Source organism: Mytilus californianus, unplaced genomic scaffold, assembly GCF_021869535.1.
Source record: "Mytilus californianus isolate M0D057914Y unplaced genomic scaffold, xbMytCali1.0.p SCAF_6, whole genome shotgun sequence".
Taxonomy (NCBI): domain Eukaryota; kingdom Metazoa; phylum Mollusca; class Bivalvia; order Mytilida; family Mytilidae; genus Mytilus; species Mytilus californianus.
Genome location: NW_026262712.1, coordinates 97,332,630 through 97,360,533, shown reverse-complemented (window position 1 = coordinate 97,360,533; position 27,904 = coordinate 97,332,630). Strand labels below are relative to the sequence as shown.

The following is a 27,904-nucleotide window of genomic DNA, read 5'->3' as shown; positions in this document are numbered from 1 at the left end:
GCATGTTTATAAACAGTGGTTATTACATTAGACTGCGGTTCCGGAGATAATATTTTCTTGGACAAATTTGGTACATCAAGGCTTTTTTGTATGTTGATGATACGATAGCGTTTATAGTGAATACAATTGAAAAGCCTACAAAAATTCAAAATTTTAATGTTTCAAATAACCCTTTTTTCTTTCCATAGATATAACTTTGGTTGTGCAACTTTATCACAATTTACACGTGGATTTCTGAAAATAATAATGAAAGCTGTTACAATAGCATTTCTGTATTCTTTTTACCATTATACGTTTACATTTAATACATTTAAAATACTGAAAGACTAATAATATACATGTAGTAGCAGGCGTTCGGTATGAATATGGGTTGTCATTAGCAGTGCCCCCCTGAGGTAGACCAGAATCGAGAACAAATTTATAAATTTTACAGATAATATTTTGAAAAGAAATTCATATACGTATTGCTTTAGTATGCTATTTTTTAATATTCATAATATAATCATTCAAATAAAAAAAAAAAAACCAATACATAACATAAAGCATACAACGTACATGTGTCATTTACAACCCTTTGGACCCCGTAGACAATTTTACATTAGCATGACGTGGTTTTTAATTTCCACAAGAAGATCTTCTTGAATACAATTTTAATATTTAATTTGTAACTACGTGCTTTGTTCTTTAATATTAATATAAGTCGTAGAAAGAGGCAGTTTGTTCTATTTAAATTATTTTTTAAATAAAGTACTAGAAGTTAAGAGTACAAAAGTTCACACTCGTATATCGTGCCATTTTCCGCAACTCCGTATACTAATGTCACTGATGAAATAAATTTAAACGCTATCTAATCATTGTATGCCTTTACGAAGTTCAGCTATCTAGACCATGTGTTGTTCATTTTTGTTGTTGGAGCGACATTGGTAGCTGGTGTGGCATCTTGCTCATCACAAAATTGTCTGTATATATTGTACAATAATATTGGTATTTCCTGTTGTTCTCGTGAAACAGGTCTCAGATTACATGCAGCTTGCTGTCCGCGTATTTTGTCTCCAATGATCTCAAGAGCTTACAAATACATTAGTATAAAATAGACCAAATACAAATACGTACATGTAACTTTCTTTTTCAAAAACTTTCCTTTGTATGACAGCAAGCTTCAAACTGCGGCAAAATATTCCCGCAAATGTCTGTTTCTTAATGTCATTTAGTTGTTCTGTAACGAGGATTTGACATACATAAATAAAATGTAAATGAAATTACCTGCTGTGGAATACCAATTATCATGCTTTACTGAATACATGTCAACATATATGCAAGTATGATGACATCTGTAAAAAATCAGTCGGAAAATACCAAAGGGATTTTCAATAATTAGAAAAACTAGCTAACAATGCAATGTCAAAAAACGAAAATGATCAAAAGACAAACAACAGTCAGCATTTTGCTTAGTTTTACGTTGTAAATTGTTTTGAAATGTTTAAATGGCCAATATAACTGAAGGGATATTTATTGCTTGTCCATGTTTGTCAATCGGAATAGTCATCCGATCTGCAAATATACATATACCGGGTATGTGTCCTATTCCTGAAAACGACACAATGACTGAGTGTGGATTTGCATTACAGGTGGTGGATGCATTCAGAGCAAGAGACACATACCCTGTCGAAGCACCCGGTCTTGCTCTTAGAGTTAATGTGATTCCCTCAGTTTTATTTGTTACCTTGATTTGTCTATTCTTACTAGATTTATTAGGTTTGAACATCGGTTAACTACCGTTAAGACAGCACAACGATTTCAAGTTGTACCTTCAACATCACTGTCTGTCAAATCTAAAGTATGTTGAACTAGTCTGATGCATATAGCAGGACAGAGGGGGTCATCGGACATATCTAGTTATGTATCTATTATAGTGTTTAAGATATAAGGGAAAACCGCTATCAATTGGTAAAAGTCATTATTAAAGGACAATAACTCCAATAAAGAGTCTACTAACAATTCCAGTTATTAAACTTTTTTTAGATCTTGTCTTGTTGATCATTTGGCTTTTTACATCGTCTTTCAATTGGCAATGACTTAAATAAGGAGTCGACTGACGATTTCGACCATCTGACTTATTTGTACATCTTGTCTTGCTGATCCTGTTGGCCTTTAAAATTTCTCTCCCGTCTATTATAGCTCTCCAAACGGTAGACAAAAATGAAAATAAAATGGTAAAATTTGTCAGTTAAAACAATAAAAGAATTAATCTAGCGGGGATATCGGACACAGGTTTTAAACTAAATATGGTGACGAGTGATGAGAAAAGCTCACTTGGCCCTTTGGGTCCGGTGAGTTCAGACGTACACTCCAACCTTATAACTAAATTGGAAAAGACACTTAAACAATTAATTAGGGCATACACGATTTATTTATATATCAATAATGAAGTTGCATACTCTTTGTTAAAAGGGTATATTAAAATAATATATGGTTCGTTTTGCTTTTCACTAGTTTTCAAACATATGAAGTTTAAAAGACATTCTAAATTGCTTGCACCCCCTTCATTTGAACTTTGGTCGATAGTTGTCTCATTGCCAATCATATCACATCTTTTTATTTCCATATTAAAGGATTTTTTTTCAGATAACAATATACACAATGTACTATTTTCTTTGAATTGTTTACCATAACTGAGCCATATCATAGTTTCCTGAAATTATTCTAGCTTGTTATAAATTTGAGATCAAGTTTTAATGCTTCATGAGGCTATACTGTGGATTCATTATTATTCGTTGGATACCAATGTCGTAGATTTCGTGGGTACAGGTGAACCACGAATTTAAATTTTCAACTAATTACAAATTTTTTATAGGCTTGTATGCAGAGTTTTGCAAAACCACGAAATCAAGTATCCACGAGAATATAAGTGTTCCTCAATCCACGAAAATCGATACCCACGAAAATAAATGAACCCAGAGTACTATAGATACATAGTTCAGTATGTGTTTTTCAAGAGTTAGATCTTTAAAGTCTAGTTAACATCACCCTGGTATTTGACATTGCACTTATGTCAGATCAGAACCAATTTCACATTTAATGATATCCATAGTAGCATTATTACAAAGTGTATTCTCATAAGCTTCTAGACTATATCTAGTGCTTACACAGGACAGTAACAAAGGCCCTAGATAGCAATAGAATACACAACCTTTTACCGATGTAATCACAAATCTAAAATAAAGTGTCGGAGTTACATACCGACAGTAAATCCCGTGTCTTTGAAAGGATTTTCGTAGAAGAATCTATCTCCTTCTTTGTACCTCTGGAACTGTTGTGCTATCAAACATTTAAATGTTGGTCCTAATATATCACCGTTCTGGTTTGGTTTTTCTGATATACCACCAACAAACAGATCCACGTCATCTGGATGACTAAAAAGTAATACAATATATCGTATCAACTAAATCACTAATGCACAACGACCACATTTTATTAATGTTTACGATATTGCCAATAGAGGCATCATATTATCTTACACTTCTGGAGCATTCTCTCTTGACCATGATATTGTATGTTTCATGACTTATACTTTTCTATTGTCCCTTTATATCTTTTTTCTCTTTCAAAAAGTGTAATGCAAATACAATTTTCGAATACAGACTATCTAAACAGCGGTAAAAATAAACAATATGTCCATGGAATAGTGTTTTTGTTATATTGAACTTTATGTTTGCAGTTTATTGACGTCTCAAAGGCTGAAGTATAAAAAAAATACTTTTGCAGGGGATCCAAACTACCTCCAGCATAGTACAAATCCTGTTTCGTTTATTGGTCAATTGATAATGGACGAACAATTGATCAAAATTAGAGAAAAAAATTAAAATATTTTCACCTTTTATTTATGTCATAATTTTTGACCTATACACATCTCACTTAAATCTAAATGCTCAAAAATGTAATTTGATTTCAATAGAAACAGATAAAACTTGATTAAAAAGTAAAATCGTACGAGGTAAATTGCATTTTTAGAGCAATACTAGTATACCTGACTTAAACAATCTGTCATAAACTAGGAGATCTTACATTTATGCGTGCGTACCTATAACTGCTTTTCAGTTTTTGAATAGTGTCATAATCATGGTCTCGGAATCCCATTGGTCCATCGTTAAACATGGTTGCTGCATATAAACCACAGAACTCTCTAAACTTATTGTAACCAGGTATGCCATGATCTCGTCCTCTTTGGATGTTAAAGGCTGCTAGATCGAAACCATTACTAGGAAAAGTAAACTTGGTTTCAAATAAATGATTTCTCACTTGATCGGAGATAAACTTATCTCTTTTCCTCATTACCATGTTTGCCATCCATCGACCAATACGTGTTGGGCCAATTGTAGAGTCTCGAATTTTTACATTATTGAAAAAGTCAAATCGTAATTCATTTGAAGCTTTTTCTTCAAAATTTGATTTGAGTGCACGAGTGAAACGTCCTACTAAAGAATGACCAAATCTATAGGCAGCCACTCCAAACCCGTTGTGAGTACCTGGGTCGACGAACCGATTGTAACTGTTACGATGGCCTGTGCTCGTACTTAATAAGTTAGAGCCTAGGGCTGTATACTTTCCAACCAGTAGCGGTATGAACTCATTATAAACAATATGTTGATATATTCCTGTCAAGATTTTCCTTGCTTCCTGAAATAATTTCTCATCTTTCCAATGAGGGTTGATTTTATGGAGTTTTTCTGCTATACGATTATGCTCCCTAAGAAAGTTGATGTGGATAACTGTTAGCATAGGAATTTCTTGGAACCGATCATCGCCTGAAACGTATACACATATTCAAATAAAACTGCAGTTCAGTTTTATTTACTAACAGAAACCAAATAGTATACACTATGTAAAAATATATGTTTCGACTTTTTTTTCAGTTGAATTGATTTTATATTTTTTCTTAAAGGTTTCAAATATAAAGTGAAGTCTTTACTGTTCAAGTTTTGTCGTGTTACGTGTTGTATTATGTTTAATGCCATGTTGCTGTCGGTTTGCCTTCGACTATAAGATTTGGATTTTCTCTTTGGTACATCCGACCTCTTTTTTTGTTAGCTCTTTACATCTTAAGTAATCCGATATCATCAGAGTGTAGTCTTGGAAGGTATACACTTTTGATATCCAACAGGTAAGGAGTGATAGATAGTGTGGTCATTCAATTTCCAAAATCACCACAAAAGAAAAAAAAACACGAGTGGCGAAAAAGTGAGAAAAACAATAGTTCATACTTTTATACCTTACAAAAAGTATCATATACCTTTCTCATTTGTGAAATTATTTATTACACATTGAAATGTTCTAGTCTTTTTTTATCTGTATGTTAATTTGTGTAATGATTTTTTTCCAAAAGAGTTTAACATGTCAATTAAATACTTTTTCAAAAACCCCAGAAAGGATGCGTGAATGTATAATATACTAACAACATTCTTTAGGAATAGCCTAACGTAAGTACATCTGAGTAATTTTCACAAGAAATTAAAAATAAACTTAAGCGTATTATCCTTACCAGAAATGAAACAAATTTGAGTAGGTAAACAGTCATCATTAGGTGGACCATCAGGCAGAAGGTCATCTGAACTTGCATTCAGTCGTCCATCTTTAAAATAGGAAAATATGAATTTAATATATATCAAAATGCGGATCGGTTAAAAACTAAAATACTACGACAATAAAGATGGTTTCAGCTTCTGGATTGTTAACTTCCATTGTTATGTTATAATATTCAAAACTACTGTACATTAATATAAAAATAAGAAGAGGTGGTATAATTGCCAATGAGAAACCTCTCCACTAAAGACCAAATTACATACAAGTTAACAACTATATGTACAATGTATCTGCAAATCGATACCATATTCAATATTTTGTGGTATTTTCATGATTTCTTTGACAAAGGGTTGCTGCTTACAAGGAATCCAATGATCCTAGGATTCAAAGTAGTAAAGTTAAAGTTATCCCTTCGGACGTTTAACGGACGACATCATGACATGAATGGCCGTTATAGAAAATATGTTTCACAGATAATCACGGATATCCTCATATTGTCGTAATAACAATCCCGTCTTCTTTTCCTCGGAAAGTCCCAAATCAACATGACCAAAAGGCAAAATCAAAAGCTCAAACACACCAAGCTGCTTACCCTACCAGAGCACACGAGGTCAACTCGGGTTTAGTTTGGTTGTGTTACTCAGTCTTTAGTTTTGTATGTACTGTTTTGTCATCTGTTCTCTATCTTTTCGTCGTTTTTCGTTTTTAAATACTTCGATCGTGTTGTTATAACATATTTTTTCCATAATGTATTAGAACTTAATATTAAATACCTGCGTGTTAAGTGATAAGGCAGAGATGAAAATACCCAAAGGCTCCAAGGAGCTAGAATCGCTATACTCGATTCAAGCATAGAAAATAAAAAAAGTGAAGGACGTTTTACATGTTTTTGTCATATTATGGTTTAATTATAAGCTGTAGGCAATCTTGGATTGAAGAATAACATAAAATATTTCGTTTTTCTGTAAGGTCATTATAATGATCAATCGATCTTGTTGGCCAAATGTAAAACTAGAAATATTTCAAAATGCATTTTCAATCTAGTCCAATGTTTATGTTTTAATTAGGCTATATATATTATACTGGTGTCCATCTTTGATTACAGATCAGCATACAAATTTTAATTTGTAGAGGGTCACCTTAGAGTATTTACTCAATATTTTTGGGTTGTGTTCTTTCAGGCTTATATATTTGTTTTATGAGTCATCAAATTGTTCGGTCAATCTAACAAATTTTATAGATCTTATGAAAATAGGAAGATGTGGTATGATTGTAAAGCTGATTTTGTGTACCATATACAGTTTCTGCTTTTTTTATCTAGTTTTGAGAAAAAGGTAAAAACACAAACACTTTCCGAAAATCGTCAGTTAAGGCCAATAACTTCTTTAGGGGTCCCTTTATATTTTTTGGTGAACATAGAAGATAGGTTGATCTAGACATTCTAAAAATGTGTATCATGTCAGATTCTCTCTATTTATTTTGTTGCCAAGATCTTAGTCAATAAATGCTGTTTGTTCTTATGATATAAATGTTTCTAGACTGACCAGGGGAAAAACACATACTTAATACCAGATACCATAAGAATCATTCACCCCAAGTATGGTTGAAATTGGTTTTATAGTTTCAGAAGAATTCTTTTAACAAATTCACGTCGAACATAGGACATCCGATAACGGACGATGAATGACTCCACGTGATTTAAGCCAGGTGAGCTAAAAAGTGTACATATTTATGTTTTACCCTTACGCGTAGTTTTAACAATGATTTTTTTCTGGGTTAATCAAATAACTTGCTTTCAAATTCCCTGAGGTCTTTTAAACGTCTTTCACTGCTTCCATAAGTCGAGGATAAATCCAAGAAGGACGTCCGTTCATTTAATTGCTCCCTGGTTTCTGGAATGTTGAAAATATATTTAAATGTAACATTTTCCTTTTTGGGTTTTGGAATGCGTCTAAAAATAGTAATTCAAAATGATTTTTAGTCGGATAATTATTAAAATTTATTGAACAGTATAGTTTAGGTATATTTCAAGGTCTCGCTGACCGGTAACGGATTTTTGTCACCTATCGTAGATTAATACATTTTTTTCTTTCAAGTTTACTCCATGGTGGTTCATAACCCGTTACAGTTTGGAGAAACCAACCGGCCAGTCAGAAAAAAGTTATTCAACAATCATTTGTATGTGCCTGTCCTAAGTCAAGAGCCTGTAATTCAGTGGGTGTCGTTGGTTGCTATTTGTCATATTTGTTATTCTTTTATTTGTTTTGTACATAAATCAGCCCGTTAATTTTCTTGTTTGAATTGTTTCACATTTTGTAATGTCGGTCCTTTTTTTAGCTTTAAAAGGGTTGCAAAGTCGACCTTAAGTTAGGTGAACTCGGTTGTTCTTTTTATGTTCCTTGTTGGTCATTTAGTTCCTAATGTTTCTACATGTGATACATTCTTTCATAATTTCATAGAAAATGATCCAATATCCTCCAATTTTGGTGCGAATCATATCTCTGGCTTTCCAGTGTTTAGGGTGAGCGTTACCTAAAAATGCTTCCGACGCACGAAATTTATGAAGTGTTATTTTCATTGTATATTCACTGTGGTCAATCATTAAATGATAACGAATAAAAGTCCACTGTAAATAATTATAATACAATAAAACAAGTGCCGTTTGTCAAACATTTACTTAATGCAAGTTATTCGGTAAAAAAATACGAACTTGGCATACAATCCTCTCCTGGTGCTGGTTTATTCCTCACGAAGTGCATACAATCGCGCTCAAAGTTATTATCGGGAACTTCAATTGGAAAACAGTGTTCTCTAAACACAAAATAAATTATAAAAGTTCATTTCATGGAAATGTTCAGCATTATCTGGTATAACTTTATACTAATCTTTTTTTTTTTTGCAGTAAAACAATAAGAAAATTTAAAAAAAAATCATTAAAGAGTTAAATTGTATACGTCAGATACCTGTTTCGTCTACAAAAGACTTGTCATTGACGCTCGAATAAAAAGTATTAAGGAGGCCAAATAATTTAAGAAGTTGAAGAGCATTGAGGATAAAAATTCAGAAAGGTTAGACCAAATATAGCTGAAGTACTGGGCTTGGGGTAGACAATTTTGAAATAAATTTGAATAGTCAGAAAAAGATTCGAAAACCAAGATATTATTTGCTGCTAATGCAAAGTGTGTGCATTTAGAAATTGTATTATATTGAATACATTTTGCGGTTGAACCGCCTTGAGTCTACTCATTTAACCACCAAACTTAGGCCTTCAACATAGGAAGTATCAAATCCTACATGTAGGAAGTAAACAAAGAGAGCCATCCCCTAATGTTGCATGTTTAAAGCATATGTTTAATACACAACTATAATCTTCGCCGTTTAATCTCCACCAACTAAAAGTACAATGTATATAGACTGAAATAACTACTCATCAACATGATCAAAGTATATAGAGTGAAATAATTGCTCATAAAAATTTATTTAACTCTATGATGTAAAGAGTTCTCGTTCAAAATATATATCAAGTTGTGTTTTTCTTTTACAATGAATGCTCCTTTACGATTAGCCATAAACCACAATTCAGAACAGTAATAGAACGAATTGGCGATTAGACGGGAATAGCTCCTTGAATAACGTTCAAAAAATTTCTTTGTACGAATGATATGTTAACTATAATTTGTCCGTACGTGTTTTTTTCCCTGTTCATGCTATGCCTTTTTAAACCGGGTTCGACCCGAATTAGTTAATCCGGGTTGAATTTAGGTAGTGTGAACGCCTTAACCCGATGCGAACCCGATGGTGAAAAAAAAAAACATATTCTGATCCCCGATTTGATGAAAAATAAATATTCTGGTCAAGCAGATGAGACAAAACAAAATTCTGACTCCGACAAAAAACCATAACCCCCAACCCCCCCCACCCCCCACCCTTTGAAGTTAAATGGTTTAAATCCGGTCTTTGTATATATATATCACATTTAAAAAATACATGTCTGTTTTCGTTTTATCTTGTCTACGTTACATGAAGCTTTCAAATAAAAAAAGATAAGAAGATAAGGTATAAATACTAATGAAACAACACTCCACCAGAGAACATACGACATAGAAGTTAACAACTACATGAACTATAGGTCACCGGACGGCCTTTCGCCAATGACAAAACCAATCCCGCATAGTAAGCCCCGCAAAATAAATGTTTAACAATTCAAACTAGAAAACTAACGGCCTGATTCAAGTTAAAAACAATGAACGATAAAATAAAAGATATATAGCATTACACAACTCCTGACTTGGGATGGGCCCATACAGAATATGGTGTGGTTAATCATGTTTTAAAGCGCCAACCCTCCCCATAACCTGGGACAATGATGCAACTGCACAACACGAGAACAAACTATACAAAATAATAAACAAAAAAGAAACATGAGAAAACACAATTAACGACAACCACTCAAATACAGGCCCCTGACTTCGGGCAGGCACATATAGAATGTGGAGTGGGAAAAACAGATTACTGGTGCTCAACCCTCACCTTACCTGGGGCAATGGTGTGACAGCACAACATATGAACAAACTATAAAAATCACATTTACACATAGTGAATACTCTTTTTCAACACATACTGTAAATTTGACTGACTTTCAAAGACTGAAAGTCGTTGAGTCAATTGTTAGACTTTCATTGCGGCGGTAAATACAATACTATTCAGCTTTGGAATTTAAAAAAAATCAAGAAATGCATTAAAACACAAAAAAATTAAAAATATGTTATACATGTACTACGTAAATAAAGGCAACAGTAATATACCCTGTTCAATAGTCATAAATCGATTTAACTGAAACAAATTCAGGTCACAAACCAAAACCGAGAGAAACACATCAATCTAAATAGGAAAACAATGGAACAACAGAAACACTGAACTGCTACAAAAACAAACGCCAACATAGAAACGAACTATTTGATAATAACTGCCATATTCATGACTTGTTACAGTACATTTTTAGAAAAAATGGTGGGCTGAACAATTAAATTGATTTTACCCAATGTACAATAAAATCAAAAGTATACAAGAGATTTAACCGTTTTATCACGTTACGTGACATGTTAATAAGGTCTTCAGCAATCTGTTTTGTTCTGTTCAATTACTAAAAGCATAATAGAACAAACATGCACAACATTCACACAAATTTTAATAAATTGTGCAAGTTAAAGTATAAAAACAATAATGTTAACATTGCTTACTTTGGGATTACACAATGTTCATCACAATCTGTTACTTTTATTTCGTGGTACGGATCTGAAAAGACAAACAACACACCAAGCGGTAATACACAATTCGGTGTCTTCCCGATTGTCCCACTTTTTGAAATTACAGGTAAAAAGATAGTGAAATTTTGTGGGACAATCGGGAAGATGTTTGTGGGACAATTGGGAAGTTTAAATGTGGGACAATTGGGAATAATGATTTTTGATAATGATTAATTTGTTTTTAAGGTGTGTAGCAGGTAATTACAAGTTATTATGTTACTCATAAAATTTGAAATAAACATTGAGAAAATAAAGAACAATTATATAACAACATATGTATATTTTAAACTTAATAAAATATTAAATAGACTCTTTTAACATAAATTGTAAATTGAACATTTAGTACATAATTGAAAAATTTAGAAGTATCAAGGATAAAATAAAAGTAAATTAAAAGATGTGTTTAAGAGAAATACAAAGAGATAAGAATAATTTTACATGTTACAAAGTTTCAGGGATTTGTTCTAAAATTGACAGGTTTTAAGCTGATATTACATATATTCATTAAACACAGAAATGAAACATATTCTATATAATAAGTCTGATCATAAAGTTGCTCACGTAAGCATTCAATTCTAGCAAAAAAATGGGGAAAGTTTTATTTAAATATTAATAAGAAAATCCTTGAATTAGAAAATCATAAACTTAAAACGAAATAATGTGCAGATATGTTGATTGTATAGATATCTTGTCTAACTTACACAATAAGAATAAATTGATCCCAGCCAGGTCTAACCAATGAACAGAAATTTGGAATTTGTTGCTTCTCCTCAAAGGACGCTACATTTTGGACTAAGAGCAGACTGGTTAGTCCTTACTTAGAATAATGTGTCTGTGTAGGGTGACATGTCTTAATGCGGATTGTTATCTTGTGAACTAGCAAGATAAATTCAGGCTTGATGACTGTGTCGGTCTAGTTCTTTTCAAAGAAGGTTTCATATTCATCTAACACCAACATGTGCTCGTCCTGCTTAAAGCATTTAACTTGCCACTGGACGTTTTTAAAACAGTGTATGTGTTCAGAGGACACAAATGACATTTCTGGTCCACATCTATCTTTTTTCCCTAAGTGAGAATATAGGTTGAGACCTTGCAATCTATTTTATTACATATCAAAATAGCTTATGCTTATGTAATATTGAGATTGTAAATGTTTTGTTTTTTTAAATCAGCCTCTAGACCTTTTAGTCTGAGCGCTCTTAAAAATGAAAAGAAAACCAAAATTGCGTCCATGTTTTTAAAATTTAAATAACAACTTTAAAATAAAAAAAAATTATTGATATTTGATTTATAAATTAACCTAACATAATAGATATTGTTTATTACATATATGTTGTATTGCTAAATCAAAAGTGCATTTTAACTGATGATTTATTCAACAATTCATAGTTATATTTATAAAATTGATATCAACTTCTAGTTTGCTCATGCAATAATTAATTTTAATTGATATTGCAAAACAAACAACAATTACATTGTTTATTCAAGAACATTAAAAATATAAAAATAATTTGGGACAATCAGAACTTTTCATGTGGGACAATCAGAACTATAAAATTTTAAAAAGTGGGACAATCGGGAATAAACCCACAATTCAGACCCACGTAAACAATAATTGTATGAAAAAAATGCTAACCATAGTCTTCGTTAGCGTACATATAAGCCAAACATTTATCATTTTATTTAGGTAAAATTAAGTTTGGAATGTATGATGTAAATCGTTTTGTTTTGTTTTTTTTCTTTTGAAGTCAATTTTGAAAAATCATTTGAAATTTGATATTTGAATGAAATCAATCGATTTTGCAAGGATTTTGAAAAATAAATTAACATTTATGCAGAAAATGTTTCAAGTCTTCAACAGTTTAAAAGAAATAACACAAATATCTTTGCTGGTGTAAACAAAAATGAAAAATTGACAAAAATGAATTATGTATCAATCAGGAGCATTGACTTTTGACATTAACATTTGAAAAATAAAAAGTGTTACCATTTGAAGCATAATTTTTCATTTAGAGATAATTGTGGAGAATTGTTCATTTCTCTTTAAAAAAAAAATAAAAATCGAAAAAATGTTCCCGTGTACATCATTATTAATCATAACATTGTAGAACGACATGAAATGTGTTTCAATATGAGTTTTTTCTTGTTCAAAATTGTCGACAATATTCTGCAGTGTTTGCTTTTTTTATGTCAATATCTTAAAGTAAAATATTTTTGAAATAATTGCATGGGGATGTATGTGTGCACTCTGTGTGATATCAACTATACACGGCTTAAACTGTTAAGTATATGTAATGAAGAGGGTCTTTTAATAATTTTTCAATATCGTTGTAAAATTGGAGCTTTTTTTCATTTCGTCAAATAATTTCAAAAATTGAATAGTGCTCCCGCACAGAAGAATCTACAGTTTTGTAAACAAATTGAAAAATTAAAAATCAACCAAGATAGACCATTTATATATCGAAAAATTGAAAAGTGCTGTATGTTTTTGTCTTTTTGGTTGTAAGTGTAATACTCAAGTGGCGATTGTAAAGTTAAACCAAGCATTTTCAAGTTTAACTTTGTAAAAAAAAATATGAAAAAGCTGTAATGTTGAGGAATTAATATGTTCTACCTTCCTTCAAGAAAAATGGAAAAACAGTCGTATAAATGTCCATAGTTTGATATTTATTTACTGTATACATATATATATATATATAAATATATATATAGAATAAAACGAATGATGATGTTTGGTAAACTAAAAATGTCCTTTTTCCACTTTTTCTGTCAATTTTAAGAAATAAAAATTACATAGTGGTTAGATGATATGAAATGATGAGATATTTTACTAATACATATAGACCTTGTCCTTACCGTTTGGTAGAGGGTCTCTTATCTTTGTGGAAGGAGTTTTGACAACATCATGATCAACAAACTGTGCAAAATGCACCAATGTCAAAGTATGCCTCGAGCTTTTTGGAGACCGATTGCTTTGTGTTGTACTTAGGACCGTATTTGATATTAACCTTGCACTTTTCAGCTTGTCGCCATTTTGACCGTGTGTTCTTGGAAGGTCGTCGGAAATGGCGTCTGCAAAAGTAAACTTAAGGCATAATTTATAGTATAAAACATTAACATCGGGTAAAATCTCCATCTACCGGGTTCAGTGATGTATGTAAAAGACAGGATTCGATATCCACAATGTCAATTAAACGTGGTTCATCTGTTTCAGTCGTCGGCACTTTTTCCTCAACGGATCTGTTATTTTAATTATTAAAATAAGAACATGTGGTATGATTGCTAATAAGACTACTCTCCACCAGAGACCACTTGACGTAGGTGTTTAGCAACTATATGTCACCGTACGACAATCCTTCCTTAACCTGGGACAGTGGTGTAACAGCAGGAACAATTTATAAAAATCAGCTGAAAGGGCTTCAAAGAGGAAGTATCTACAATTTTGACAAGAAATAAAACACGATTTTCTTTGTTACAAAGTAATAAAGCGGAATTATGAAAAAATATTTCGCTTTTAAAAGTCAGTTTGATCCAATTTAGCGAAAAAATGATCTAAACATAGGTTATGCCTGAAAGTCAATAATTCAACTCATTTTCATACGACATTCGATTTAAACCTCAGTGGGAGATGGTTCACTTGTTGTAAAGCATGTTCAGTTATTAAAAAGAAAAGTTTGCAACATGGGAAAGTGAAACTATGGTGCCAAGGGAAAAGTCCATTGTGTTGACTGATTCAGCACACAACTAGAAAAATCGCCGTTATATGATTGCATCTTACTGTCTGTGTTTTTATGGTTATGATTATGTTATTGTTTAAATCATATCGAGTCGTTTCACAATCGGCATTCTTCGGGGGTAACCCCGATGGTTAATTAGACGGCGCCTAGTCTATAATACACATGAAATGCTGATTCATTATAAAAGTCCATGCTCTATAAATTGTTTCCTTTGGAGTTTTTATAATTTGATAAATAGAATATGAAAATTTGAATCAAATCGGTGAACTCGAATGTGACAGTTAATGCCCCTTTAACTGATCATACTTATACAAAGCACAAAAACACAAAAGACACAAAGTACAGATCTGACTGAAAGCTAAATGAATTAGGTATTGACAATTCACTTGGAAACTCAACATATACCCTCACGACACTTACCAAAGAGGAAATCCTAGATAATCATAGGTCTGTTCTATGTTCCTTTGGAATTTCAACCAAAGACGAAGAATTGGATCTTCCATCACTGTATTGGATACCTAAACTACATAAGTGTCCTTACAAACAACGGTATATTGCTGGGTCTTCCAAGTGCTCCACGAAACTTCTTTCTAAATTATTAACATCTATTTTATCAGCAATCAAAGCCGGGCTCCAAAGTTATTTTGAAACTGCCTATTCTAGAGGTGGCATGAATCAGATGTGGATACTAAAAAATTCCAAAGATCTTTTAGAGTACATACAATCTAAGACTCTCTCATCTTGCAATAGTATTAAAACATTTGACTTTTCTACACTTTACACAAGTATTCCCCATTCCAAACTAAAAGACAAATTGAAAGAGTTGGTATTACTTTGTTTCATTAAAAAGAATGGCGAACGTAGATACAAGTATCTTGTCTAGGGGAGGGATAAATCCTACTTTGTAAAGAATCACTCTGATTCAAACAAAAAATTCTCTGAAACTGACATTATCAAGATGATTGATTTCTTTATTGACAACATATTTGTTACGTTTGGAGGACTAGTTTTTCAACAGACTGTCGGAATTCCAATGGGAACCAATTGTGCCCTCTTCTTGCCGACTTGTTTCTTTATTATTATGAGGCTGGCTTCATATAGGAGCTTCTTAGGAAGAGAGATAAGAAGTTAGCAATATCCTTTAACTCTACGTTCCACTATATAGATGATGTTCTCTCACTAAATAATACAAAATTTGGTGACTATGTTGAACGAATCTATCCCATCGAACTAGAGATAAAGGATACTACAGATACAGTTAAATCTGCCTCATATCTTGACTTACATCTAGAAATTGACAATGAGGGTCGGTTGAAAACAAAACTTTACGACAAAAGAGATGATTTCAGCTTCCCAATTGTGAACTTTCCATTTCTATGTAGCAACATTCCAGCAGCGCCTGCATACGGAGTATATATCTCCCAATTGATACGATATTCCCGGGCTTGTGTTTCCTATCATGATTTCCTTGATAGAGGATTGCTGCTCACAAGGAAGCTATTAAATCAAGAGTTCCAAATGGTGAAGTTAAAGTCATCCCTTCGTAAATTTTACGGACGCCATCACGAGTTGGTTGACCGTTATGGAATAACCGTTTCACAGATGATTCGGATATGTTCCTTATGTCGTAACTACAATACCCTTCCCTTTTCACGAATGTGACTTACCGAATTAGACTATTTACCGGATATGTAATAACATAAGCAACTCGACGGGTGCCACATGTGGAGCAGGATCTGCTTACCCTTCCGGAGCACCTGAGATCACCCCCAGTTTTTGGTGGGGTTCGTGTTGCTTAGTCTTTAGTTTTCTATGTTGTGTCATCTGTACTATTATTTGTCTGTTTGTCTTTTTATTTTGGCCATTACGTTGTCAGTTTGTTTTCGATCTATGAATTTGACTGTCCCTCTGGTATCTTTCGTCCCTCTTTTGTAGTGTTCAAAGCCAATAACAATTATTTGATCGAAGACTAAAATATCAGTAAGTACACATCTTTCTTCCAATGGATTTGGTGCAAATATGTAATCAACAGTCAGAGCAGAGAAAACATGACCATGTGCAAAGCCAAAATATAGGAACGTCAGATTATAAAACCGTGAATGTACATATGTGTATAAAATTATATTTTATTTTACAATTTGTAGAATTTTAATTTATTGATAACAAAATCAATATTTATAAACCTATTCAAACAATATTCAAAGATCTTATAGCAATGTCGAATAAGTAAAATTTTAGAAAAAGTTTTTTTTTGCACGGCTTACAACATTACCATAAATGATAGGATGTACTATCCCGTTTGTAAAATAGTACAGCCAAACTTCTAAACTAAATCTGTGTATCTATTAAGGATGTCCGCTACTCTTGTTTTTTTGAATTTCAACCAGATATTCGCTATTTTCTGCTTTTATGCATGTAGTGTCATAAAAAAAAGTTTGCACAGTAACCCTTACTTTTCTTTTAATAATATTATTACATATAGTTTTAAAAGCCATATTTGAAAATCTTACAAAATCCTTGTTTTTTTTCCATAGTTTTTTGAAAGGAAAAAGGTGCAAATTAAAGTCAAATATATGAAAAATCTATGGAGAATCATTTCCCGCCAAATTTTCAATTGCTTATAAATGTTTTTTTCGGTTTTTTTTTCGTTCTTTTATTTCAATACTATCAATTTATAAAAGTTTTTTTAAGAAGCTTGTTATTTTGAAACAGAGGAGCGAACATCCTTGATTAATTTAGTAAACATTTTCAAGTAATTCCTAGTAACCAAATCTTTAACTCAATAATTTACCAGTACTACATAAATTACGTTCAATGAAATTGGAAACATTACTACAGACACGGGCATAACGAGTTGGAATATATAAACACCGAAAGGTGGTATACAAAAGGAACACTACAGTTTCAAAAAAGAAATTTAACTATAGTAATCGAAAAATCGTCCCTTTGTCGTAATAATTGATATTCAGATTTTCGTGTTAAACAGAAATGTTTTATTACAGGAAAAGGCAGTTACTGCCGTTTACATTTGATTTATTCAAAGAAAGTTCATTTAGGTAAATATCGGCAGTATATTGCGATTGTTTAGTGCTAGACCGACCCGCTGAACCAGAATATAAACGTGCCTGTTCACAAGGTAAATGTCCACCAGAAGACATGTCAACCTACCCTTCTAGATATTTGTTATATTTAATCAGTAATAAGGACTTGTAAAAATCAAATAAGTGTTGTCTTATTAAAATGCTTTATATAAAAAAAAAGTTTTCCAGGAACATATTTAAACTATTAATAGTATAAACTATTTAAATACAAAAATATTTCATATCTTACTTTTCATTTGATATTTTTAAAACAAACCAGGCAAACACAGGTACCATTGACCATTGTTTGATGTTTCGCTTACTGTTATATTTTAGATACTGTAATATAAATCTAGGCTATCACATAGGGATAAACAATTTTCTATATTTTCTCAACTCTTTAGATCAAGATCAAATGAAAAGCAAACTTTGCTTATTTAATTACTAAGTCAGGAATTTCGTTACCACAAATTACTTAAAACCTTTACTAAATTCTTTCAAAGATTTGGTCTGCAATTTTGGCTATACCTGTAGAAAACTTATTTCAAACGGAATAGCACATCATAAATTTTACGGTGATGTTGTGAACCGAGCCCGGTAATTTAGATACGATCTGGGTAAACTTATCAATCCTTTAACACATGTTTAAATAAACCTATTCTTAAAGGTTACCTATTAAACACTGTCTTTGAATATTGTTTTTATTGGTGTAAATATTGATTTTGTCAGCGGTAAATTAAAACCATGCAAAATATTACACATATGTACTGCACGGTACTACAATCTGTCTTTAGTTTGGCATTGCACAAGGTCATGTTTTTCTCTGACTGCTAATGACGTCTTTACACTAAATCCATTGGATTTTGGATATTTTAGTCTTAGATACATGATTTTTTCATTAGTTGTTAAAGGCTTTGAACTAGCTGTCAGTAACTGCGAGTACTCTCAGATCTGTACTTAGTGTCTTTTTGTTTTGGGATGTACAAGTACCCGTTCACGTCCACTTTGTGTTTTTGTTAGATGTATTTCTATTTGTATCCATCTGATGAGTTAATATAAAAAAAAAGATGTTGTATGATTGCCAATGAGACAACTTTTTACAAGAGACCAAATGACACAGAATAACTATAGTCACCGTGCGGCCTTTAACAATAAAGCCTTTTTCAACAGATTTTTATAGTTTGTTCTTATGTTGTACTGTTAAACCACTGTCCCAGGTTAGGGGGGAGTTGAACGCTCACAAAAATGTTTAACACCGCCACATTCTGTATATGCCTGTCCCAAGTCAGTAACTGGTAGTTTAGTGGTTGTCGTTGGTTCATGTCTGTCATATTTGATTTTCGTAAACTGTTTTGTTATAAATTAGGCCGTTAGTTTTCTCAATTGAATTGTTTCATATTTGTCGTGTCGGGGGCTTTTAAAGCCGACAGTATGGGTTTTCTCATTGTTGAAGGCCGTTCTAGTGCCTATAATTGCTTACATCCACTTCATTTTTACTTTGGTGGATAGTTGTCTCATTTGCAATCATACCACATCTCCTAATTGTTTTATTTATTTGTGTAATAATGTAGGTATCAAGTCCTACAATGTGGAAATGTGCAAAAATAGGCATGCCTGTTGGAAGCAGAACAATTATAAAACAAACGATGTCAATCAAACTTAGTATACAAATATAAGTACATTGAAGTCTTCAAATATGTGCATATTATAGTGTGTCTTTCTATGTTGTGATGTTACACTGTTGTTTCAGATAAGGGTGAAGGTTTGGTACCATTAAGACGTTTAAACCCGCTGCAATTGTTTGCACCTGTCCTAAATCAGGAGTCTGATGTTCAGTAGTTGTCGTTTGTTGATGTGGTTCATAAGTGTTTCTCGTTTCTCGTTTTTTATATAAACTAGACCGTTGGTTTTCCCGTTTGAATGGTTTTACACTAGTAATTTTTGGGGCCCTTTATAGCTTGCTGTTCCGTGTGAGCCAAGGCTCCGTGTTGAAGACCGTACTTTGACCTATAATGATTTACTTTTTTTAAATTTTGACTTAGATGGAGAGTTGTCTCATTGGCACTCATACCACATCTTTTTATATCTATATACCTATTTCTCAGTCACTTTAAAATGATTTAAACCAGTAATGTCTATCAAATAAATAAATGTTAAGATTAATGGTCTTTCTCTCTTAAGCAAAATACACTTTTGTTATTACGTTTAAACATGTAATTACAAAATCCCTAGCAGTATTTTCAGTGATTTCATAAAATTCCTAACAATTTTAGGGATTTTATAGATTCCCCTTATCTGTGTAAAATTCCTGACTACCACATTCACTGAGAAATGTCTAAGGATGTAAAACAAAGCTATCTTAGGACAGTCCTAACAACGATTCTTCTATGACCATCGTAACACATGATTGTATTTGATTAATATAAATATGTAGAAAATCGATTGAAATATATGTTTTTGTAAAGGACGGGAGGTTGCATCTTCAACCAAAAAAAAAAAATAACGCAAAACAAAATTTGTTGTTTTTGTTTCGACTTTAGACTTCGTATTTTCAGGACTATCCTACGACCATTCTAAGCCACCTATGTAGAGATCATAAAATTCGTTAACCTGACTTAAGACTGAGACGTATCCTAAGCACCATCCTAAGACACGCCCTAGTCCTAAGACACCTTCGTTGACACGACCACTGGTTACAAAAAGAATCATAAAACTTCATAAAAGAGAAGCAAGAATTGTTATTAATGCATGTGATAAATCTGTAACATAAAATTTTATAATGTGTTCATTAAAATAGTTATCCTTTAATGAACGAGTAAAATACCAACAATAAATTCTTATGTATAAAATTATAAATATAATAACACCTGATTACTTATCAATGCTAATTGATATCGATGTTCTACACAGCAACTTACGATCTTTCGCTAATAACTATCTATTAATTCCAAGATCTAATACTAATATTCACAAAATCTTTACATTATACTGCAAATAAGGTATAAAATTATTTACCATTTACAATACAAAAATGTTGAAATGTGGAATTATTGAAGAAACATTGTAACAATCGAATTTTTTAAATGTTTGTGAGCATCAAAACCACGTTGGTCTAAACAAAGAGCAAACGCAGCCTTGGTAAAAGTATTTCAGTAGTTGTACACCGAAAGTAAAGTACAGAAATAAGCTTAAACTTGATTTATGTTTCGATATACTAGAAGCTATTTATATTTGCGTTTTACATTCAGCCATAATAGTTGAGCAAATAAGCTGGATATCAATGGTTCACAGAAACTCTTAAATCCCGTCCCCCTTTTACCTTATTACCGGGTTTGTACTTATATGAGCAACACGACGGGTGTCACATATGGAGCTGGTTCTGCTTACCCTTTCGGAGCAACTGAGATCACCCCAAGTTTTTGGTGGGGTTCGTTTTGCTCAGTATTTATTTTTCTATGTTGTGTTTTGTGTGCTTTTGTTTGTATATTGTTTTTTTTTTCTTTTTAAGCCATATTGTTTCGACTTATGACTTTGAATGCCCCTCTGGTATCTTTCGCCTCTCTTTTTTAAAGTTAATATTATTGGTATTAATAAAATATATTATATAACTTACCCTCCTCGTACTCAGCTTCCACAAATCGTGGCTGAGCAGTCTGTGCCGCTCCTCTTAAAATGTTTGGATTAGGATTATTACATGATCCGTCCGGATATCTGTATGGGTACCCATCAACACAAGCAGGTCTGAGCGGCAGCATACAGTTTTGCTTGACAACAGCAGCCAGGGAAGTCAACTCTGCTTGGACTGCTTGACTGCGGAATGATTCACCTGCCCTACAATCATTGATTTGATAGATTGAAGGGTGACATACTATAATTCATCTCTACAGAGTTATATATGAGACATATTCCATCCTGTTTTCTTATAGTTGAATGGCAAACATGGCTTTTACTCGATTAATCTTCACAATATAAATTTGAAAGTTTGGAATCAATTGGCAGATAATATTAAAGTAAAGGATTAAATTGAGAATGGAAACAGGGAATGCGTTAACGAGACAACAACCCGACCAAAGAGCAGAAAACAGTCCAAGGCTACCAATGGGTCTTCCACACAGCCAGAAATTCCCGCACCCGGAGGCAGGCTTCAGCTGGCCCCGAAATAACTGAATACTAGTTCAGCGAAAATGGACGTCACACAAAACTCCGAAATATATAAATGAACCAAAATTTAAAATAAAAACATACAAAACTAACAAAGGCCAGTGGTTCCTGACGTGGGACAGGCACAAAAATGCGGCGGGTTAAACATGTTTTGTGAGATATCATCACTTCTCCTATACATCTAGCCAATGTGGAATAGACAAACATACAGATGTACGCACAGTAAAATTCAGTTTAAAAGAAGACCGAGTCCGATGTTAGAATATGTAACAGAAGAAACTGAGCAAAATGGCAATAATCAACATAAATTAACAAAGGACTACTAGCAGTTACTGACATGCCAGCTCCATTTTAGATGCAAACACCCTATGATTGAATCTATATATAAACTTTCTTTGATGACCTGACAACAGTATTGTAACTGTATCCCTTCTGAATTAATCTGTTTCAAGGTTTGGTAAGCTTTTGAGGCGAATGGCGACATGTTTGTGCTTTGTATAAAATATTACCATAAAAGATTGGATGTGAAATATCTGAACGTATAAGATGTCTGCACGTTGATTCATATAAATTTACGAATGATGTATTGTACCGATGATAACATTAAGTAAATATTTTGACAAGTTTATGATATCGAAAATTCTAGTGTAATAATATTTCAGTAATACAGAGATTTCTTTCGTAAAAATCAAATACGTTGTTACGTATACACGAGTGATATGAACAAGTTGAAATATATAAACACCGTAAGATGGTGTCAAGGGAACGTCACAATTTAGAAATGGATAATTAACAATAGTAAATGAAAACAAAACCCTCTCATTTAAGTATTAAACTTGATCAATATCCTGGAAAGGGTTGTTTTCATTGTTAGTATTAGCTTTATTTAAAGTCAGTTCAGCAGGATAAATCTCTTTAGTGCACATACTGAAGTCGTCATTATTGAGAGCCAATACATTATCCCAATATCTAAAAGTATTATCAAATTGTTTTATCAGATGTTGTTTCGATGGGTTTTTGCTGATTTTAGTCATACATGTTAACTCATAACAATACAGAAACAGGTCCGCAATATGTGGTTCACAAATACTCCACATTAGAATTCTGATAACTTGACAATAAACGGAATCTCCATAGCAAACACAAAAACGTTATCTAATAAAAGTGCAGTTATAGTATCAAAGCAGGCCCAATTAACATAGTTCTTTTGGTTTGTTGTTACAAAAACATGACCTAAAAGTGTTTGAACATATATCTTTGCATTCTTACTTTTAAATGTCCATTTTATTAGGTATGACTGTGATTTGTTTAATGAGATTCTGAGGCAAAGTGGTAAAAAAAAATAACCAATACGAGCATGCAGTTTATCAAGTACTTCCAACGAATTTTTGACACTCTACATTTAATTAATTCCAGTATTTTTAAAGACCTTTTTTGAACAATTTATAACCATTTTTTTTCAAGTGTAATTGTAAGAAGAATAGACCGTTTAATGGTGGAACAATGGCTTGAAAACGAAAATAATCTACATTTATAAGGTGTTTTGTGCAGCTTCGGAAGCCAGTTTATAGTTGGAACTTTCATGTTATTCGTTTCTGCTTGTAAAGGGAAAGCCAAAAGTTTATGTTTGTTACTGATGTCATTTTGCTAAAATTGAGTCAGTTGGAATGTTGGTGAATTCGTGATTTTTTTTTTGCAGAACCTCGATATTAAATTTGCGTCAAACAATAATGATATTATTGGCAGCTTTATCAGCCGGGACAAGAACAAATTCCTTTGCGACTTCTTTAAGCTTATGTTTGGTACGAGAAATATGGCTATTATGGTTGTTGCTAGGAGTAAAATGTTCTTTGAAATGTTTAATTTGAATATCATCTATGTTCGTTACTGAATTAAAAAAAAAGAAAATCTAAGGACTTTTTGTCAGCTTTTTCTCGTTTTATCTATTGTATACAGAAAGTACGGAGTGAGTCATTGTTGATGTTACGACACTCATTCCAATTCATTATTGACGCGGGCGATGTTTTTAAATTAGGTCCTTTTCTAAGGAATGATTTCAACTATCGGTCCTGGACAATCTTAAGGTCTCCTGTTATATCAAGGGAACTAGGGCCATACATGTATTTTGAATTACTGTCATATGATGACGTACATTGTAGGTGTATTGTCACTGATATTAACATATTTACACACCTTGTTATAATGTTCCATAAGGCCCCAATATCGCTTTTATTTATAGCAAAAGTTTCAAATTAGTATAATATGGCTTTTATTAGGTATTTCCACTTTTCTGTGGAAACACCTAATGATTTGTTCTGATTATTATTTTTTTTCTTCTTCCGCTACATTTTTCGCAAAATGTCGCTTAGATTTTTTGCATATGATATCGAACAGATATTGCGCTTTTGAAACTGACCCTGTTTAACCGAACACTTTTTATTGTAAGAGTTATCTCCCCAAACACTGTTTTTCTTGTCTGAGCATCTCCTTCACAACCGTAAAAGATTACGACAAAATTATTTCACCAATTTGCTCGTTATATCCTCAGGATCTTAAGAATAATTTTGACCGAAGCGATCCAGAGACTCCATATGATAGTTATCTCCCTTTCTGTATTTAAAACAAGTGAAATGTATTTGCAACTGGTAAACCATAAGTGATAAAGACCTAGGGTCTTTTGAATTGAGGTCCTTGGTCCACCAAAAAGAAAATGGTATCAAGGTCAAAAGTCAAGGTTAGATTATAGATTTTGATTTTGGCTAATATTGCTTCTTTTCAGAAACTGTATAAGATATCGACAAAACATTTTTACTAAACTGATATTTGCGATATGTCGTAACATACTTATTTTGGTTAAAAGCATGCGTTGACATTTGATGGGAGTGTCCTCCCCTCTAATACTAAAAATAAGCTGTATGGGGATGTAACTCATTTCCCTTACATAGTGGAGACTAAGGGTAATTTGATTTGAGGTCCTTGCTTTATGACCTTGAAATTTAGTTCAAGGTCAAAGGTAAAATTGAAGTTCTAGATTTTGACCTTTGCTGTAGATTCATATTTATACATGATAAAGCCTTGGTATCTTTTACATTAGGTTAGTAGACATATGACCTTGAAATGTCAAACAAAAGTGACCTTTTTCAAACCGGAAGTTGCAATTTGTCTCCCTTATTTAAAGCAAAAGTATATAGAAACTATGTATTTTTAGAATCAGAGTAAAGTAAGCTATTATTTGACACCGGAAGTGACTTTGATTTAACTGGAAGGGGCTTATTATCTCCGTTAATTGATGAAAAGGTGCCTCAAACATGGTATTTTCAAAATCAGCGTGTGATAAGCTATTATTTAAGACCGATTATACTATTTTTTATTAAAATTTTCTCATCTTAAGTGAATTTGGGTGGAAAGACCTTCAATTGTTCTCTGAGCAATTGTTTTTTTTTATTATAATGGATATTATTAACACGTGTACATGTATAAAATGTTTTCTTACGATCAGTTTCAATTTTTCACCGAATTCATGAAAACAGGTCAATTTCGAGGACTAAAAACATAAAGTGCATGCGTCGATCAATTATTGTAGACAAAATACCGTATCTAACTTGAACCTGTAGGTTATCGAACCAGGCTCATTGAAATCAAGGAAACTGTATTCAATTTTATAAAAATGACAAGCGTGGTAGAGTGTGAATTTCAACGTTTTATTAGCAATTTTCTACGGCAAAAGTTATTCTATTTTACTGACTCGCATGTTTATTTTTTTAATCAACTTGAAATACTTTTCGTCTTGAAATAAATGTAATTGACTTGCTATTGAGGGGGGACAGAGTCGTAACACCAGAATCAAAAACCAGAATCAAAAACCAAAGTTCCAAAAAAGATGTGCAAATTGGCTTGGGCAATACATCATACCGAGCGGTGAACAAATCTTCGTGTATCGAATAATTCGACATTTTATAAACAAGACGTTTACAGAAAGTCATGAATAAAAGAGTGTATACAATCTACGGAACAAATCTACAAACTTTTAAGGAAATTAACATGAAGACGAAAACATGCGGTCATAAACAAAAGACAGTCTGTTTTATATGTAATGTTCTTTCGGCCTTATCGAGTCTAGACATCGTGTAACAGGATTATAAGGTTTGACAAGACATTTTTTCTAATGTTGAGGTCATATCTTGATGTCTAGTTATCGTCTTTTTTTGGGTTTTTTTTCTGTTGTTTGGTTGCTATCATACTTACGTAAAGACTGGATTTATGATGACAGTTTTATATGTTTTTTGTAAGTTGGATTTTATTACCTCAATGGATCCATATAACCTTGATAAAACGAATTGAGATACAGTTCTGATCACATTAACTAAAATCAGAAATATGTCACTCAAACCATACGAACATCGAACAAACCGAGACACGCTAATACACATAAGTATAGGAAGATCAAAAACATTACATATAGGATGCCACCATTATAAATATACGATAAGTAAAATCAAAGTTCAAGAAAGGATAGTTTTTAAAAAATGTTACAAGACGATTTTCAATGATAAAGCTTGACGCATGTATGTACAATGTACCTTATAAAAAAGTACAAAATAAATAATTATGTTGACTTACTGTGCTACGTTTTGTCTAAAAACTCTAAACAATTGTCCTGAAATGCTATTTGCAGATGATGCTTGTGGATCTTCTGTTTGTCCACCAAACAGGTCAAGTAAATCTTGAGGACTATTTCCAGTTGGCGCGGTCGGTGGAGGAGCAGCAGCAGCTCCTGTCGGACCAGCCTGACCAGCTGTAAAACATATGTTATTTGTAAACAACATGTGATGATATGACAACTTTGTCTTGTAATGATTCACCCGGTTCTTTATAGTCGATCATCAAAATAATAAGACTATCTAGTATGTTTTAACAATTTAATCAGAATCATAAAAAGGAATGTTGAAACATTCTTGATTCAAATCTTTAAATGACATTCATGTTTTGATAGGGATCTTTATTTACTTACGCCGAATTCCTAAACTTGAAAATGTTTGTGGTTGTACAGTATTAACTGCATCATCTAAAGCCCGTCTCAATATGGCATTTAACGTGTTGTTTACTTGTCCTTCTACTACTGGTATGGTCACGTGGAGAAGGAGAACGCTTAAGAAAGTAATATGTCTCATCCTAAAATAATACGAGAAACTTATATAATCAGATATCATATAGAGATAAAAGGTTAAACACGACAAAAGTTGCACTGTCAAAAAACACAGAAATACAACAAATCAAGATTGTACAATGCAACAGTTAGTAGAGATCATGAGCAATATCTAAAATAAAAAAAAATTAACAAATGGTAACGCTAGACCAAAATTAGCACGGAAGTTGAATTAAAAAAAAAAACAAACAAATCTTAAATTCTACATTCTAGGGATCCCTAGAGAGCTTATTTTGTCTTGCCTTACTTTTCAAATTAAACGCTTTTGTATTAAATTGAGTTCAGTATAATATGGACAATATAAAATAAAATAAATAGAAAAAAAAAACTTACTTGACATTTGCGTATTGATGAAGCAGTTGATCTAACAGTTTGTTATTTAACTCACATCATCTTTTATAATACTTCCGTCATTTTTAGCAACACCTACTTTAGTCTAAAAGGTACATAAAGGGTTGAATCAGATACCTTACGTCCAAATTTCAAGCAAAAACTGACCAAGAAAGTAAAGTAATTAAAAAAATAGAATTAATATTGAATCCAACGATTGTGAACAAAATAAATACATGCAATAAACGACCACTATTAGTAATGTACAATAATACAAATGTACATTGATAAATCTTAAGACTTTGTGGCCCCCTGCAACTTAAAGCAACAACTGTTGCATGAGGTTTATGGCGGAGTTTAAAATTTGCTTTTATTTGCATTTTATAGACATAAATACTTAGTAATTTACTTATAAATATTAACCTTCATTACATCTGATTTATCCAAATACTATTATATTCGTTTAGTAATATTGTCTAAATATCCGGTGTTTGGGTTGAGTGA

General features: G+C 32.4%; 1 protein-coding gene and 1 long non-coding RNA gene across 2 annotated transcripts in view; both read right to left on the bottom strand.

The window, feature by feature from the left end:
- The window catches only part of LOC127705392 (uncharacterized), a 44,650-nt gene that overhangs the window by 3,113 nt on the left and 13,633 nt on the right, over positions 1-27,904 (bottom strand). The window lies entirely within an intron of this gene.
- Positions 142-27,524, bottom strand: LOC127705374 (peroxidase-like protein). Its single transcript, XM_052209677.1, has 13 exons — positions 27,404-27,524; positions 26,876-27,036; positions 26,485-26,659; positions 21,317-21,534; positions 13,743-13,958; positions 10,821-10,875; positions 8,291-8,391; positions 7,374-7,472; positions 5,540-5,629; positions 4,082-4,805; positions 3,241-3,413; positions 1,114-1,216; positions 142-234 (listed from the first exon to the last, which is right to left on the bottom strand). The coding sequence occupies exons 2-13, from the start codon at positions 27,033-27,035 to the stop codon at positions 162-164; spliced, it is 2,187 nt and encodes a 728-aa protein (XP_052065637.1). The 5' UTR covers position 27,036; positions 27,404-27,524; the 3' UTR covers positions 142-161.

Coding starts and splice junctions, on each gene's coding strand:
- LOC127705374 (XM_052209677.1), bottom strand. CDS start 27,035: ATGAGACATATTACTTTCTTAAGCGTTCTCCTTCTCCACGTGACCATA. Junction 4,806..5,539: donor TCAAATTTGTTTCATTTCTG/GTAAGGATAATA, acceptor TATACGTTTCAG/GCGATGATCGGTTCCAAGAA. Junction 1,217..3,240: donor AGACACGGGATTTACTGTCG/GTATGTAACTCC, acceptor TCCTCGTTACAG/AACAACTAAATGACATTAAG.